Source organism: Uloborus diversus, chromosome 10, assembly GCF_026930045.1.
Source record: "Uloborus diversus isolate 005 chromosome 10, Udiv.v.3.1, whole genome shotgun sequence".
Classification (NCBI taxonomy): domain Eukaryota; kingdom Metazoa; phylum Arthropoda; class Arachnida; order Araneae; family Uloboridae; genus Uloborus; species Uloborus diversus.
In genome coordinates, this window is record NC_072740.1 from 122,574,382 (window position 1) to 122,588,415 (window position 14,034).

Sequence of the window (14,034 nt, forward strand, 5' to 3'; positions counted from 1 at the left end):
AAGAGGAAGATAAAATGCTCTTAAGAAATTATCCAAGCACTTGACAATGTTACCCCAAAAGTAAAGAAGTAACAGTAAACAATCGACTTCTGTGATAGCTCATTGTAATCTAATTCCTGTCGGATACTACATTTAATAATTTGCATAATTTTCCCTCAAAATATATGTTACAAAATGCTCAAAACAGGCTCAGTGTAGTTACAACATAAAAACTTTGAACATTGTAAGAAGATAAATAAAAGTTGCTACCCCTTATTTTGACTGATTTAGGTGCTCTTTTAGACATTCTTTAGGAATTATAAGCAATTCTGCTTAAGTAATTAATTTCAAGTTATTCAATTAATATTAAAAGATAATGAATATTAATTTTTGTACCCATTCAGAAAAACACTTTTAAAAATATAACAGTAGAATCACTGTTATTTTCAGTGTTAAGGCATTTCCTTAATCACTATAAAGTTTGAGAAAGGGAATATGCTAAACAGATTAACAGATCAATGTTTGCCAAAATTTACCACACATTTGATCATTTATATTTGCTTCAATTATTTCTAGAGATTTTCTTTTTACTTCGATTTGTTTATTTATTTATTTATTTTTATTCTTTATTACTATTATTATTATTATTATTATTATTATTATTATTATTATTATTTTTTTGACTAAACATTTTATGATTTGTGTGGCATCCTTTTACATTAACCTTAATATCTCTTAGCATGAAAATAACTAAAGTCCTAAAGAGGTTAGAAAATATTGTCTCAATGTGGAAATTACTCATGCAAATTAGGTTAATGTGACAAATTTTGAAACGAAATGAAAAGGTGAAAATAATAATCAGAAGTGAAGCAATGAAAAATATTATCTACTTAAAAATAACTTCAAAACTTGAAATATAAATTTTAGTAGCCAAATTTTAAAAGCAATACAGCTGAGAGAATTATTATAGGGTTGTTTTATCAATAAAATTTGAACGGGACACTAAAAATCAGGTACAGTATCTGAACATAAAGCTACAATAATAACAAGAAATCAAATATCACTATTTAAAAAATAATAATAAAAATAAAATAAATAATGATGTTACAGAAAAAGTCGGTTGTAAATTTGGCACGTGATTTCATTAAATATGTGCAAACTAAAAATACAAGTACCTTTAAAATTCTATCTCCAACCCGAATTCTTTTAGTTTTAGAAGCTATTCCATTTGGTACAATCTAAAAAGAAGAGAAAATGGCAATTATTGAAATTTTTTCATTTTGGATATTGTCATTGGGCAGTCAGAGCTTATTGAATGAGAGGCTTTTGTTTGGTATTTTATGGTAGATTTGTACTTAAAAGAGTCCCTTTTGAGTGCCATAATTTTATTGTAAATGAAAAAGTAGTTTTTAACATGACTTTTTTTTTAAATTATTGTTTGAAAGTAGCATAGAAAATAAGTTTGCATAGAAAATAAGGATAAAATGCAATTGATTTTGTTTATTTCATTACTTTTTTTCCTACCACAATATGGTGGGTTGATTTTTCCAGGCAAACAAATGTTACATATATAATATTATTTACTTAAATTATATGACTACTTGTTTAAAATTCGAGGTGCTCAATTTTTCCACCGAAGGACCCAGGTTCTCATAGTTGAGTGTGAACACTGATATAGGCAATCTATGTTTAAGAACTCTAAAAAAGCTTTTGGCTCAAAAACCACTCCAGGATCCCTGGTATGTACCACTACTTGTGGTGCAACTGGTTGGATTGAGGTCCTAAAGACAAGGGAAAGAAAAAGACTTGTTATCCAGTTATACATTTGGTGACCTGAGCAGAATAGTCCAAACATAGTACATGCGTGTCAAGAGGCGACTAAAATGGATACCCAATCTAAGGTGTGAGGCACGGTGCTAATGGATATAAGGCATCTGGGTTTTATGATGCCTTAAACGGCCCCCCTCAAAGAACCGGACGAAACCTTGTTGCATTTAGCCTTGCAGTCATACAGGGTGGTTGTGCTGGTGTTGACCTTTTACCACCTCCCAGTTCCCATGGAGTTGGATGATACTGGCTTGAAGGAGAAAACTGTAGGAGGTGAGGGTGCAAGTCTGCAACCCACTGACTGAAGGGGGTGAGGGCGCAGGTCTGCAACTCACAGCTCTGCAGTAGGAGGGGAGGAAATGCTCATTTTTCCACAAAACTGCAACTGGAGCAGGCAGGAGAGGGGTATAGGAAGCAAAAGCCATTGGGGCAGCCTTTCTCGAGAAGGTACGAGAAACCAAACATCTTTGGTCAGAGGTTTCAACTCCTTCCTCTGCACAAACTGCTGCATCTTTAAGAGTAAGGACAGGTCAACCACAGTCTTATGCCCAAGTAGTGTGAATGTTTATGATGGCTGTTGCAAGAGAAAACTTCCCTCAGGAGAAGTTATCTTACAATGACACAGAACGTATAAAGCTAGTCATCATAAGGACAGTCCTGATTCTCTTTGGGGATCACATGCAGAAAATGCAAAAGGTTTCTAAACAAAAATGGTATTAGAAGGCTTTTTTAGTCTTCTTATTGGTCATTGCACCTTAAAGTGGCACCTTGCTTCAAGGTGCCACTTCAGTAAGGATCCAACTTTCTGGGGTTGCATCATTTTGAGGAAACTAATACTACATCACGTGTGATTCTGAAGTATTTTTGCCTATAGGTTTGAACATATTGGTCGTCATTTGCTTGAAACTTGAGAGAATCATAACACTTCTATTAAGTGTTTTCTGAATTTTGCTTCAGCTACTGTTTCGTTTTAAGACTTCTGTTTGGGGACTAGTACATTAGATCACTGGTTGCAGTGCCTGGTTCGGTTTAATCCCCCCTGCTTTCATTTCATTTTATATTACCTAGTTCTGCGTTTCACTTCTGATAGAATTTGATTGAAATGTAGTGACAGTCATACTTTTTTGAAAAGTTAGGACAAGAAAAACACCTTCTGCATTGGGACCTAACTACTCAAAATCCATTTTTCTAACTTTAAACACCAATATTAATTCCAATAAATAAATAAATACAAACAAAATAAATGAATAAATATAAAAATTCAGGTTAATATGTCTATTAGTATTAAATGAACCAAATGAGTGAAAAACTTACTCGAGAAACAAAAATTCCTGTGCCATTTGAACCAAAAGGGATGCAAGTTTGATCACAACCACCCATAATGCTCAATCCAAGAGGTCTTTTTTGTTTATGCAAAATAACTTCCTATTGAAAAAATTCAAGCACATAAAAACACTAAGAAATACTCAATCAAAAATTCATTCAAGCATTGCAAAAAAACTCCTGCTTGTTTTAATTTACTTTTCACGAGAATATTCTCTTGAAAAGTAACACACACAGTAACACAGGCTCAAATCATAAAGAGCATAGTTTAAAATATGTAAATGTGTTAGTTATTTATAAAGAATAAAGAGCAAGCTTTTTTGGTTTCCTATGGTTCAGAAAATTTTCTTGCACTTTTGAAGACTATTGTATTCAAAACTTTTATCACTAGTATTAGCTCCTACTTTATTACTGTTTAACATAAACTTGTGTTTAATAGTAATACAATAGAGCATATGATGCAATTTTCATTCATATTTCTAAGACTTGCAGCAAGGTTGGCTTTTTAAAGTCAAAAACTGGTTTAAACAGTTGAAAACTGTCAAAAACCTAGGTAGATGCTATGAGAACATCTTTTACATGTAAGTAATTTTTCAGCTAAGCTTAAATTCATATAGAAAATTATCATTGATTAAATCAAAAAGTAATACCTCAAAAAGTATCTTTCTAAATTGTCGTTATTTATATTAATTAGTGTCATTTAAACTGCAATCATATAACTTCAAGAAAACAAGCTCGAGTAATCATAAAACACATTTAATGCCTTATGATTACTTGATATATGCTAAATTTAAATAATATAAAAAATGACAAAATTTAAAGCCCCCCCCCCCCCCCCCGCTTCCCAAATGTTAAGGTTTCGAGAGGGGAAGTTAAGGTTCTTTAAATGTTAACTTTAGGTAGTGAGGTTTCTAGTCGAATCAGCATAAATAAATTTCCCTCGTACCATTTCTGAAATTTTTAAGGTTTAAAACTCTTAAAATGGCCGTCCATTTAAAGCACAAAAGTTAACGCCACATTTGTATATTGCAGTCTTTAAAAACTTATTTTAGTAATAGCAGTAGTTATTTCCAAAAAATAAAACATTAGATCTCTTAAAAGCAATATTCTTCTCCATTTTCATCTAATTTTATACTGTCAATACACTATAGTTCATCAAGCAAAAAGAAAAAGGCTAGTAAACTCATGCAATAAATGATTAAAAAAAAAAATAGCAGTCAGTTAATACTTTACAACCAAGTTTTGCAAGCAATAGAAAAATTAGAGCAGTCAGTTTGATCACATTCTTTGATTTACTATTTCCTTAATGCAATGTTTTAGATGTGAATAATACTGTTTTTGCTTTTACAATGATTGTAAAATTAGAAGTTTTGATGTGACAGTTTAAGCCATGTCTAAAACTATCCAAAACTCATTTGTCAAGAGCTTGCCATCCCTGATTTGAAGTAATGATTAAAAAATAAAGCATAAGGCCCACTCTAAATTTATGTGCACATTTTATGATCTGAAAAGAAAATATTTTCCACTTTTGATGCATTTAGTACTTTTATTGGGCAACATTACCATGTTTGGCACGTTTTTATTCAAAAGCTTATACCGACAATACGGTAATGGATTCACCAATAGTAATCCTACTGCCTCCGGATGTCATAACCAGGCTACTGGTACATGCTTTTAGTTCTCCATAGCCCTGGCTAAAGGGCAGTAACTTACGGCCTTACAGCTTCTTACAGGTTATTTGTTTGTAAAAAAACGTATTTTTCCAGGATTTTACTTACTGAATTGTTAGAAACAAATATTAAAATAACTAATATGGCACAACTGTTGTTATTTTCTTCAGCAATTTAATTACTGTAACTAAATTACTTCACTAAACACTAGGGTATAAAACTTAAGATGGAAAAGATAAAATGATTCCACTTACTGGCTGAAGTTGGGCTGTTTATACAATGCATTACATTTCAATAGTAAACTTTCACAACTTAATTAAAATGTGTGCATTATGCTTGTTTTCATAGAAATATTAATAGCTATAAGAAACATGAAATTGCTTCGATCATCAGAAATACAATGATATAATCACTTGCGAAATAAGTATTTTCTCTAGGAAGGGGGGGGGGGGAGGTAGGAGTGTAGATTCATAACAGTCCTAGCTTATATACGTGCATATATATAAACATATTAGGACTGCCAATTGATTTTAAACCAAGTGCTCTTGAGGAAGGGATTAATCCCCAAACCCATCGCTGAAAAAATCATCGAAGGCAAAGAACCACTATAACTTATGCTGCATTTTATAAAACTTCTAAAAGTTTTATCACATAGATAAATATAGAAGATATATATATATATATATATATATATATATATATATATATATAATTATTAAAACTTAAAGTAAAATATTCTACATTTAGACAGTGCAAATGCAGCTATAGTATTAAATGTATATTACATATATTATTATTTAAAGTCTCACTCGTAGGTAGCACAGTAGCAAGAGTACTAAACAACAACAATAAAATCAAAAGAATATTAACAATGTAAATTGAAAACCATGTAAATATGAAAGGTTGAACAATATGAATATTAAGATAAATAATAGAATGGGCAGTAACTGCTACGTTATCAAAGAGCTGGAGCAGTTGGCATATTATACTAATTTGCAGGTTTTTTATAGAGGTCAGTAATGCACAAGTCAGCGAGTATTTGCATTTTTATCAAATTAGCAAGAATTTACTTGCTTATTTCAACTGCGTCGTAGGCTAAGTATTGGTTAACATTAAACGAGTATTATAAAACTTGTCACCTTTTATAATACTCGTTTAAGCAGTTACCGCCCATTCTATTATTTATCTTATTGTTCATATTGTTCAACTTTTCATATTTACATGGCTTTCAATTTACATTGTTAATATTCTTTTGAGTTTCTTGTTGCTGTTTAGTACACTTGCCACTGTGCTACCTACGAGTGAGACTTTAAATAATAATAATTATTATATATATATATATATATATACTCCTGTTTGTGAAAACTGCAACATCAAGAAGGACTTATGCGAGTGAGCTGAAAATTGCAGGAAATGTAAAGTAGGGCATGATATGCAAATGATTAGAATTGCAGACCGGTAGCGCATGCGTATGCTGAGCAGCGCCCTCTGAATGGCGGATTGAACCGAATATGAATTGACCGTTGTAGCGAGGAGTGTATGATTATCAGTGGTTATATGCTAGAGTAAACGTAAACTGAATCTTTACTATGCTTCTTCGTTGAAAGAAAGCGAAATTTGAGCAAATTTCGGAGTTTGAACGAGGCAGAATCGTCGGCCTTCGTGAAGCCTTATTGTCTTATCGTGCAGTAGCCACTCGTGTGCAACGTAACAGCAGCACAATCATGCATGTTTGGAAGCAGTGGACGGACGAGGATCGGACAGCTCGGAAATCCGGGAGTGGACCCCAAAATGTTACGTCAGCTCACAATGACAGACACCTGGTGCATATGGCGCTGACGGACCGCACAGCTTCTTCTAGACAATTGGCAGCACAGTGGTCAACAGCTACAGGTGTTTCATTGTGTGCTTCATCCATTCGGAGACGTCTGCTGCAGCGTGGGCTGCACACAAAGATTCCTTTATACAGGGTTCATCTCATGCAAAACCATCACCGCCTGCGGCTACAATGGGCCAATGTGCATAGGAGATGGCGTGCTGATTGGCTGCAGGTTGTCTTTTCTGACGAATCCCGCTTCAATTTGTGGCACCATTATGGCCAAATTCGTGTCAGGCGCTATGCCGGTGAACGGCACATTCCGGAATGCATTATCGAATGCCACAGTGGACGAACACCAGGAGTTATGGTCTGGGGTGCCATAGCATATCATGGATGATCACAATTGCTACGAATTGTGGGCAATTTGAACAGCAGGATAACGCCTGTCCACATGTCGTCAGGACTGTCAAATCCTACCTTGATTCGCAGCAGGTACAGCTTCTTCCTTGGCCTGCATATTCCCCGGATATGTCACCGATTGAACATGTGTGGAATTTCGTTGGGCGGCGTCTCGCTCGTGATCCTCGTCCTGCTGCTTCGACAGACGAACTTTGGTTGTGCATACAAACAATATGGAATACTCTTTCGCATGCAGATATTCAAACTTTGTTTCACTCCATGCCAAGTCGTGTAGCAGCTCTTATTGCGGTGCGTGGTGGCCAGACAAAATACTAATTTCTATTGCTTGTTTGGTTTGAAAATATAATCATTTATTTGTACCATTACCACTCAACTGTGTATAAAATTTCATTCAACTATGATGCTCCCTTCATGGTTTTGCAATTTTCACAAACAGGAGTGTGTGTATATATATATATATATATATATATATATATATATATATAGAAAAGTCAGCTAACATAAAGATTTATCTATAAAAAACTTTGAAAACTATCCCAATATATAAAGAAACATTGAGTAACAAAAATTGCAGAGCATAAAAGTGTTTTAGGAATATAAAGAGTGCCTTTTCAAAAAGATTTTGGTCTTTTGCATGCAAAGTTGCAGTTACAAGGAAGTTTCCATTATGTCAACTGCATTCATTCTAACGGCTGCCGAGCCTCCCGAAGTTGAAAATCTTTTATTTTCATTCAAAACATTGCTCCTGGTTGCCCAGAAAAATGTGTATGCAATAGACTTTGCAACTTCAACTATAAAATGGAAGTTTTCTCATAATCAGCTATTTAATGTTAGTTTTCTCCTATATTGTATCTAAACAAAAGTAAACTATTATATTCTGAACTACCAGTGTTCATTTTCCCATAAATTCTTAGACTTTTGCAAAATGTTTTACCTCTGAGATAGGAGCCTTTGTACAGGATGAATTAGAAGTGAGGCGGGTGAGTGTAGTCTCAGTAAATGATGATGTAGTTAGGACTTCAGATGTTTCACCAAGGGCTTTAGTTGGAGATGGAAATTCAGGTTTCAATGGCACATATGGTTTGGGATTTTCAATTGTTACTTTAACAAGAGGTCCTTCATATTTTTCTATAGTGTCACAGGCTGCAGATTGAATAAGGGAGTTGAACGTAGAAGGCTGAACAACATCAGGAATATTTTTACTTGGTGCACGTGATAAAATCATGGGGGTTGATGTCATGTCTGGTTCAAAAGTATTCAAATTATGATTCTGCTCATGAAGTATATTTGATGATGCAATGACTGCTTCAGAACTGGTTTGTTTTTCAGGACTTCTCCCAGACACATCATTTAGTGGCATGTAACTAATTTTGAAGTTTTGCCCATGCTTTGGAATGCTAGCATTTACGGAATTACTTGTTCCAAATGAAAATGGCTTCTCAGTATGTTGCAGCTCTTTTAGTGAATGCAACGTCGATTCGTCTCCATCGCAAACATGGAGGCGTGGCAACATATCAGGTTTCTGAAAAATGAATATTTTAAATTTTGTGCATAAGATTTTAGAAAAAACTCACAGTATGATCAATCACAACTAACATTTAAAATGCATGCTTTTATTCCAACATACATTCATTTTTTTCCCATGAACTTAGTGGCAAATTTTTAAAACCCTAAATGATTTGATTTAGAAAAGTAGGGTAGACTGACCAGTGAATGAACACTTAAGCACAATTTCATTTTTTTTTTAAAACTCCAAGTAATTTTAAATATTATTCTTTTCTATTTGTGATAGTTAGAACATTTTCATTGATCTATGTAAATGTCTAGAAAATATTGCAGGAAATTAAATGGTACCACTTAAGACTTTTTTAGGTGTTTAAAGAAAAAATGGCACAATGACCCAGTGAATGAACACCCCTAACCAGTAAATGCACACAAATTGGTCCAGTAATGAACATGATAAATTTTGATTAAACGAGCTGTTGTGTGCATCACATGACTTCCTTTTACTCCAATTTAAAGATAATAGTGCCTCGGAGTGAGCAAAGAAACAATTTAAATATTTTCACCCCAAGTTCGTTGCGAACCGAAGCAAAGAAAACGTTTTATACAAATGCATTTTTGAAATATTAGCAGTTTTAATATGATTCAATGGTTAACTCTCTAAATATGGCCAAATTGAAACCAGATTAAAAAAAAAAAAAAAACCTGCTAAATTCGTCGCCAAGTTGCCGACAAAACTTGGCGACCAAAAGCTTGGCGATATATTGCCAAGTGCTTGCCAAACAACGGAGGTGACAACAAGTGACAACGGAGGCCAAAACCAACGAGGATAACGACTTTGGTGACGCACAACCAAAAACGTTCACATTGAAAATTTTGAGCAATTCCTAGACAATAGAAATGATTTTTCTGATTTATTAGTAAAGGAAGATTCTATCATGGAAATGACGCAAGTGATCATGGATGCACTAATGCTCTGCAAAGAATTACAGAGAAAAAGTCTTGATGACTGCCAAAAGACTATCATAGCCAGCTCCTCTTTTTAAAGAGTACACGAAATTAATTTATGTTTTCTTTATACATGTTGTGTATAAAAGTCGATATAAGTACACATTAATTTTATTATACAATTAGTCATCACTAGAATGAAGTACTTTGTTATCTACGCAACCAAACCCCTATTTTAACACTAGTATTGGTAATTTCACAAAGTTTCACTTTTAACGTGAAACTAACGTGAAATTATCAATAGGGACTCTGCTTTTTCCTAATTTTCTACAGATGATCTTAATTTTCTTAAGAAACTTAAAGAAGCATATGTTTTCACTGTTGTTGACAAAGCCAGCTCCAATTTTTCTATCTGTTGTAAAAAACTTCATGCTACTATTATGAAATCTGAATTAGAAAAAACTACTACTTATAAATGCTCCACACTAAATGAATCTTTTATCATAAAAAAAAATCTTTGCTGAATACAAACTCATGAAATTATCCCATCCTAAGACTATCCATTTACACCCATTTCTTTTTGTTTTATCTGTTCTGCAACTAACACCATTGGAAAAAATCTCAGTGTTAAACTTAAATTTTATCTTTAAAAGATTTTAAACCAACTTAAGCTCTGTCAAGAGAAATGGTATTGGATAATCGATAACAGCAATGATGTGATCAAATTACTTAATATGCTCGGCATCTTTCATCTGGAAACATTTGATTTTGAAAATCTGTTTACCAACATTCCACTCAAATGAACTGCAATTCACAGTTACTGAACTTTTCAAAACAGTCAATACTTCACTCAATATTAGTGAGGAATTTTTCTAACTTTTTAAATTTTGCATCTTTAACAACTATTTCAAAAATGGCAATTCTTGCTTTCAACAAATTAATGGTATTGCTATGGGTGCTAACTTTAGTTCTACCCTAGCTAACATTTTTCTTTTATTTTATGAAAGAAAATTTTTTATTGATAATCCTGGTACTACACCTTTTTGTTGCAGATTTATTGATGATTTATTATGTATCAACTATTACAACTTTTCGGAACTCAGCAAAAATATTTATCATAGCTCCCTCACATTAAAAAAGACTAGTTCTAATTGTAAAATTTTTAATTTTCTTGACATTAAAATTAATATTGACTTCAACTGTGAAACCACTAGTTACGACAAAACAAGCGAATGTCAATTCAAAGTTAACTGTCTGCTAAAGTTTTTCTTCTTGCCTCAGAAAAAAAGTTTTTATTGGCATCATTGTTTCACAAGCCATCAAAATCAAAAGATTTTGCAATCACAGCATTCAATCAAGAAATTAATCTACATAAAAATAAACTACTTGAAAACCATTTCCCAAATAATCTCATAATTAATATTTTCTCCAGCATAGCCTTTGACCAACACTTTGCTTCACTGTAACCATCTAACTACGGGGTTCCCAACCTGTGGGTTCCGATACCCAAGGGGGTCGCGAAGCATTTCTTAGGGGGTTGCGACATTATCGCTAAATTAAAAAATATATCATTGCATAATTAAAAAATTAAAATACACAGAAAAAAAAGCATCATTTTGGAGTAGCATCAATACTTGAGCGCAGTGGTGAATCTAGGAGAGGAACTGTGGGACTGTATTATCACCCCCCCCTCCCCCCGTACTAGAGTAGCTGATCGCCAACGTCCTCTAAGATTATATTAAATTTTGGCATAGAGACTTCCAATATCTGAAAAGCTTCGGCGAAAGAGTACCGAATTTTTTTCCCTCTAACATCATCTAAAATAGTCTGAAATTTCGTTTTTGAAGCTCCAATTCTAAATAGTTTTTTTGAGAGATTTTCTTCACCCCAACCCTTATCGTAAAAAATGTCCTGTAATTGCGTTTTTAGAACTGAATTTTGGAAATATTCCGGGGAAGGGCTCCAAACTCCATCCGGTCCCCTAACTTCATCAAAAATAGCCAAGAAATAGGTTCTTATAGTATGAGATCCGGCTGCGAAATTCTGCACTCATCGCGTAAAAAAAAAGAAGTGTTTCCTGTATATTTAAAAGAACGATGTGCTTAGTTTTAATAACACATCATTTAAAAAGTGCTTTTTAATGCTATTATTTCGTTGGAAAAATAGGTTTAACCATCACGATATTTGTTTAACCATGGACTCTACTGAAGAACTCGGATATCATACAGAGTGCTTCAAGAAAATAACAGTTATAAAGCAAAAGGATAAGCAAGACTTTGAAGATTTTTGCAAAACTCAAACAGTAAGTCATGTTTCTTATTAAATTTAAGAATGATGTAGTTCATAGTTACTATCCATATAAATAAAACAGAAAATATATGTGTTGAAGTGTGTGTGTACATGTATATGTGTAGGTTCCATATACAGTCAAGCCCGCTTATTAGAATATCGGCTAAAAGAATATCCCGTTTAATATAATATAATTCAATTTCAATGTATCAAACCAATGTAATGTGTTATCTTGATCCCGGTTAATGGAATATCCCACTTATTAGAATAGTTTTTCATGGCAAAATGGCTGTTCCATTAAGCGGGTTCGACTGTACAAATAGTTTACGTCGGATCTCCGCCAAATTTGATCAATCATAAACCAAACTTGTAAGAAATGCAGAATAAAAGCTGAATTTTGCCCAAATTAGGGCGATTCTATATAATGTTAAAACTCTTTCAAAACCAAGTTTTGCTGGAGAGAACAGTTGTGAACATCTTTTAAAACTTGGATTGAAATTAATGTTGGTTGAAAGTCGAAAAATATAAAGTTATGCGAAACTTGTTTCCTTGCTGAGATAATTTATGAATAAAATGAGTCTCCAATAATCAGGATTAAAAATTGCACATAACTATCTAGATGTGCTTAACAGGTAAATTTGAAACCTTAAGTGATAATGATTGATAAGTAAAAACATTTGAACAAATGAATTCAAAATATAGATAGAAATATTTAAGTAATGAAAAAGAAATAAAAATCACTCATTTAAAATATCGTTTTTTTTTTTTTGGTGTGTGTGGGGGGGGGGGGGAGCTGATCAGTGGTCAGGTAGGGCCCATGCTGATTTTTTGCAGGGGGTGTAAAATGTGTGGATGCGGGCCTGCACTTGACATAACTTTAATTTTTGTGGTAGGCCATGCAAAGACGTGAGAAGCAGCTAGTATAAATTATACATCATTGATTTGGAAGTTTTCTGAGAAAAAACTTTTGTTTTCTTTCATATATTTAAAAAGGTCAAAACGAAGTACATTTTTTGTAAAATTGTAAAAGCAGGGGGCTTGCTTTTACAGTTTAACAAGTGGTGCATTTGCCCAATGTTACTCTAAATTACATGTACTGGAGCTTAAACATTCTCTTTTAGTTCATAGTTAAATTTTTGGTCTTTTGACCATAATTAATGAATCCTCCACGCCTGATGAGCTCTGGATTCATACTTTATCTTTTCCTATTTAATAGCTATTTGCAATTTCCCTTTATATCATCATTATTTTTATATAATTTGTTTAATATTTGAAATTTTGTTTGCTTATTTCATATATATATATATATATATATATATATATATATATATATATATATATATATATATATATATATATATATATAAAAATTGATAGAGAGAGAGTTAAGTAGGTAGATAGATATGTAGGTAGATATAGAGATATGGAGATAGGTACCTAAAAAAATTGATAGGTAGCTAGATAGATATATAGATAGATAGGTAAATAAATAGGTAATATAATGTAATGTAATATTATTTAAAATAGTTAAAGAAAGGGAACAAAAATTAGTAATATGCCAAAAAGTATTGTTTGCAAAGATATCAAAAAAAAAAAAAAAAAAAGTAAAATGAAATATATAAATAAATAAGCACATAAAACTATCTACATTACAAAAAAGTACAAAAATAAAAATATCTCAAAGAAACTTCAAATTTCTTTTCAAATCAAAAGAAATTTTGTCAGTGTTTATTAACTGGTTTTTTGTAATTTCTTGTACAAAGTGACTGAACACCCCTATACCTGGAAAACTACGCATTCTGCATTAGCTGAAACAACTTTAATCCATAGCCTAAATATGCATACTTAATTTATCTTTTGCAGAATTAAAATAAAATTTAAAAATATAATTAATATTCTTCAAAATAGTTTGCATGTACAAAACCAGCCTTGTAATTTTGTCAAGGAAAAAGAGCCGTAAACATTCTAGATTCTTTCAGGAAAAAAATGTGACCAAAGTAAACAATCAGGTGTCAGACAGCTTAGAATATCAATAAAGAAAGCTTTTGTAGTTAATTTATTTAGAAAAAATCGTTTGAAAGCTCTTTTTTTTTAAAAATATTTCGAGTTTGTTCATTCACTGGGTAGTGTTCAGCCACTGGTTGGTCTACCCTACATAGATTCTAGATAAAACTTGGTGCTTATAGGACACTTCATTTAAGTTACAAAGGAAACAGTATTCTTTTGTAATAGTTGAGAATTGCATTTAATAACTAA

At 32.6% G+C, this 14,034-nt stretch overlaps 1 protein-coding gene across 1 annotated transcript in view; it reads right to left on the reverse strand.

Moving 5' to 3' along the window:
- LOC129231423 (protein lap4-like) overlaps window positions 1-14,034 on the reverse strand; it is a 98,458-nt gene that overhangs the window by 28,894 nt on the left and 55,530 nt on the right. Inside the window, exons 19-21 of the mRNA XM_054865735.1 lie at window positions 7,973-8,560; window positions 3,121-3,231; window positions 1,155-1,217 (exon numbers count right to left, since the gene is read on the reverse strand). Of these exons, the coding sequence (XP_054721710.1) occupies window positions 1,155-1,217; window positions 3,121-3,231; window positions 7,973-8,560 (762 nt within the window). The remainder of the gene's footprint in view (window positions 1-1,154; window positions 1,218-3,120; window positions 3,232-7,972; window positions 8,561-14,034) is intronic.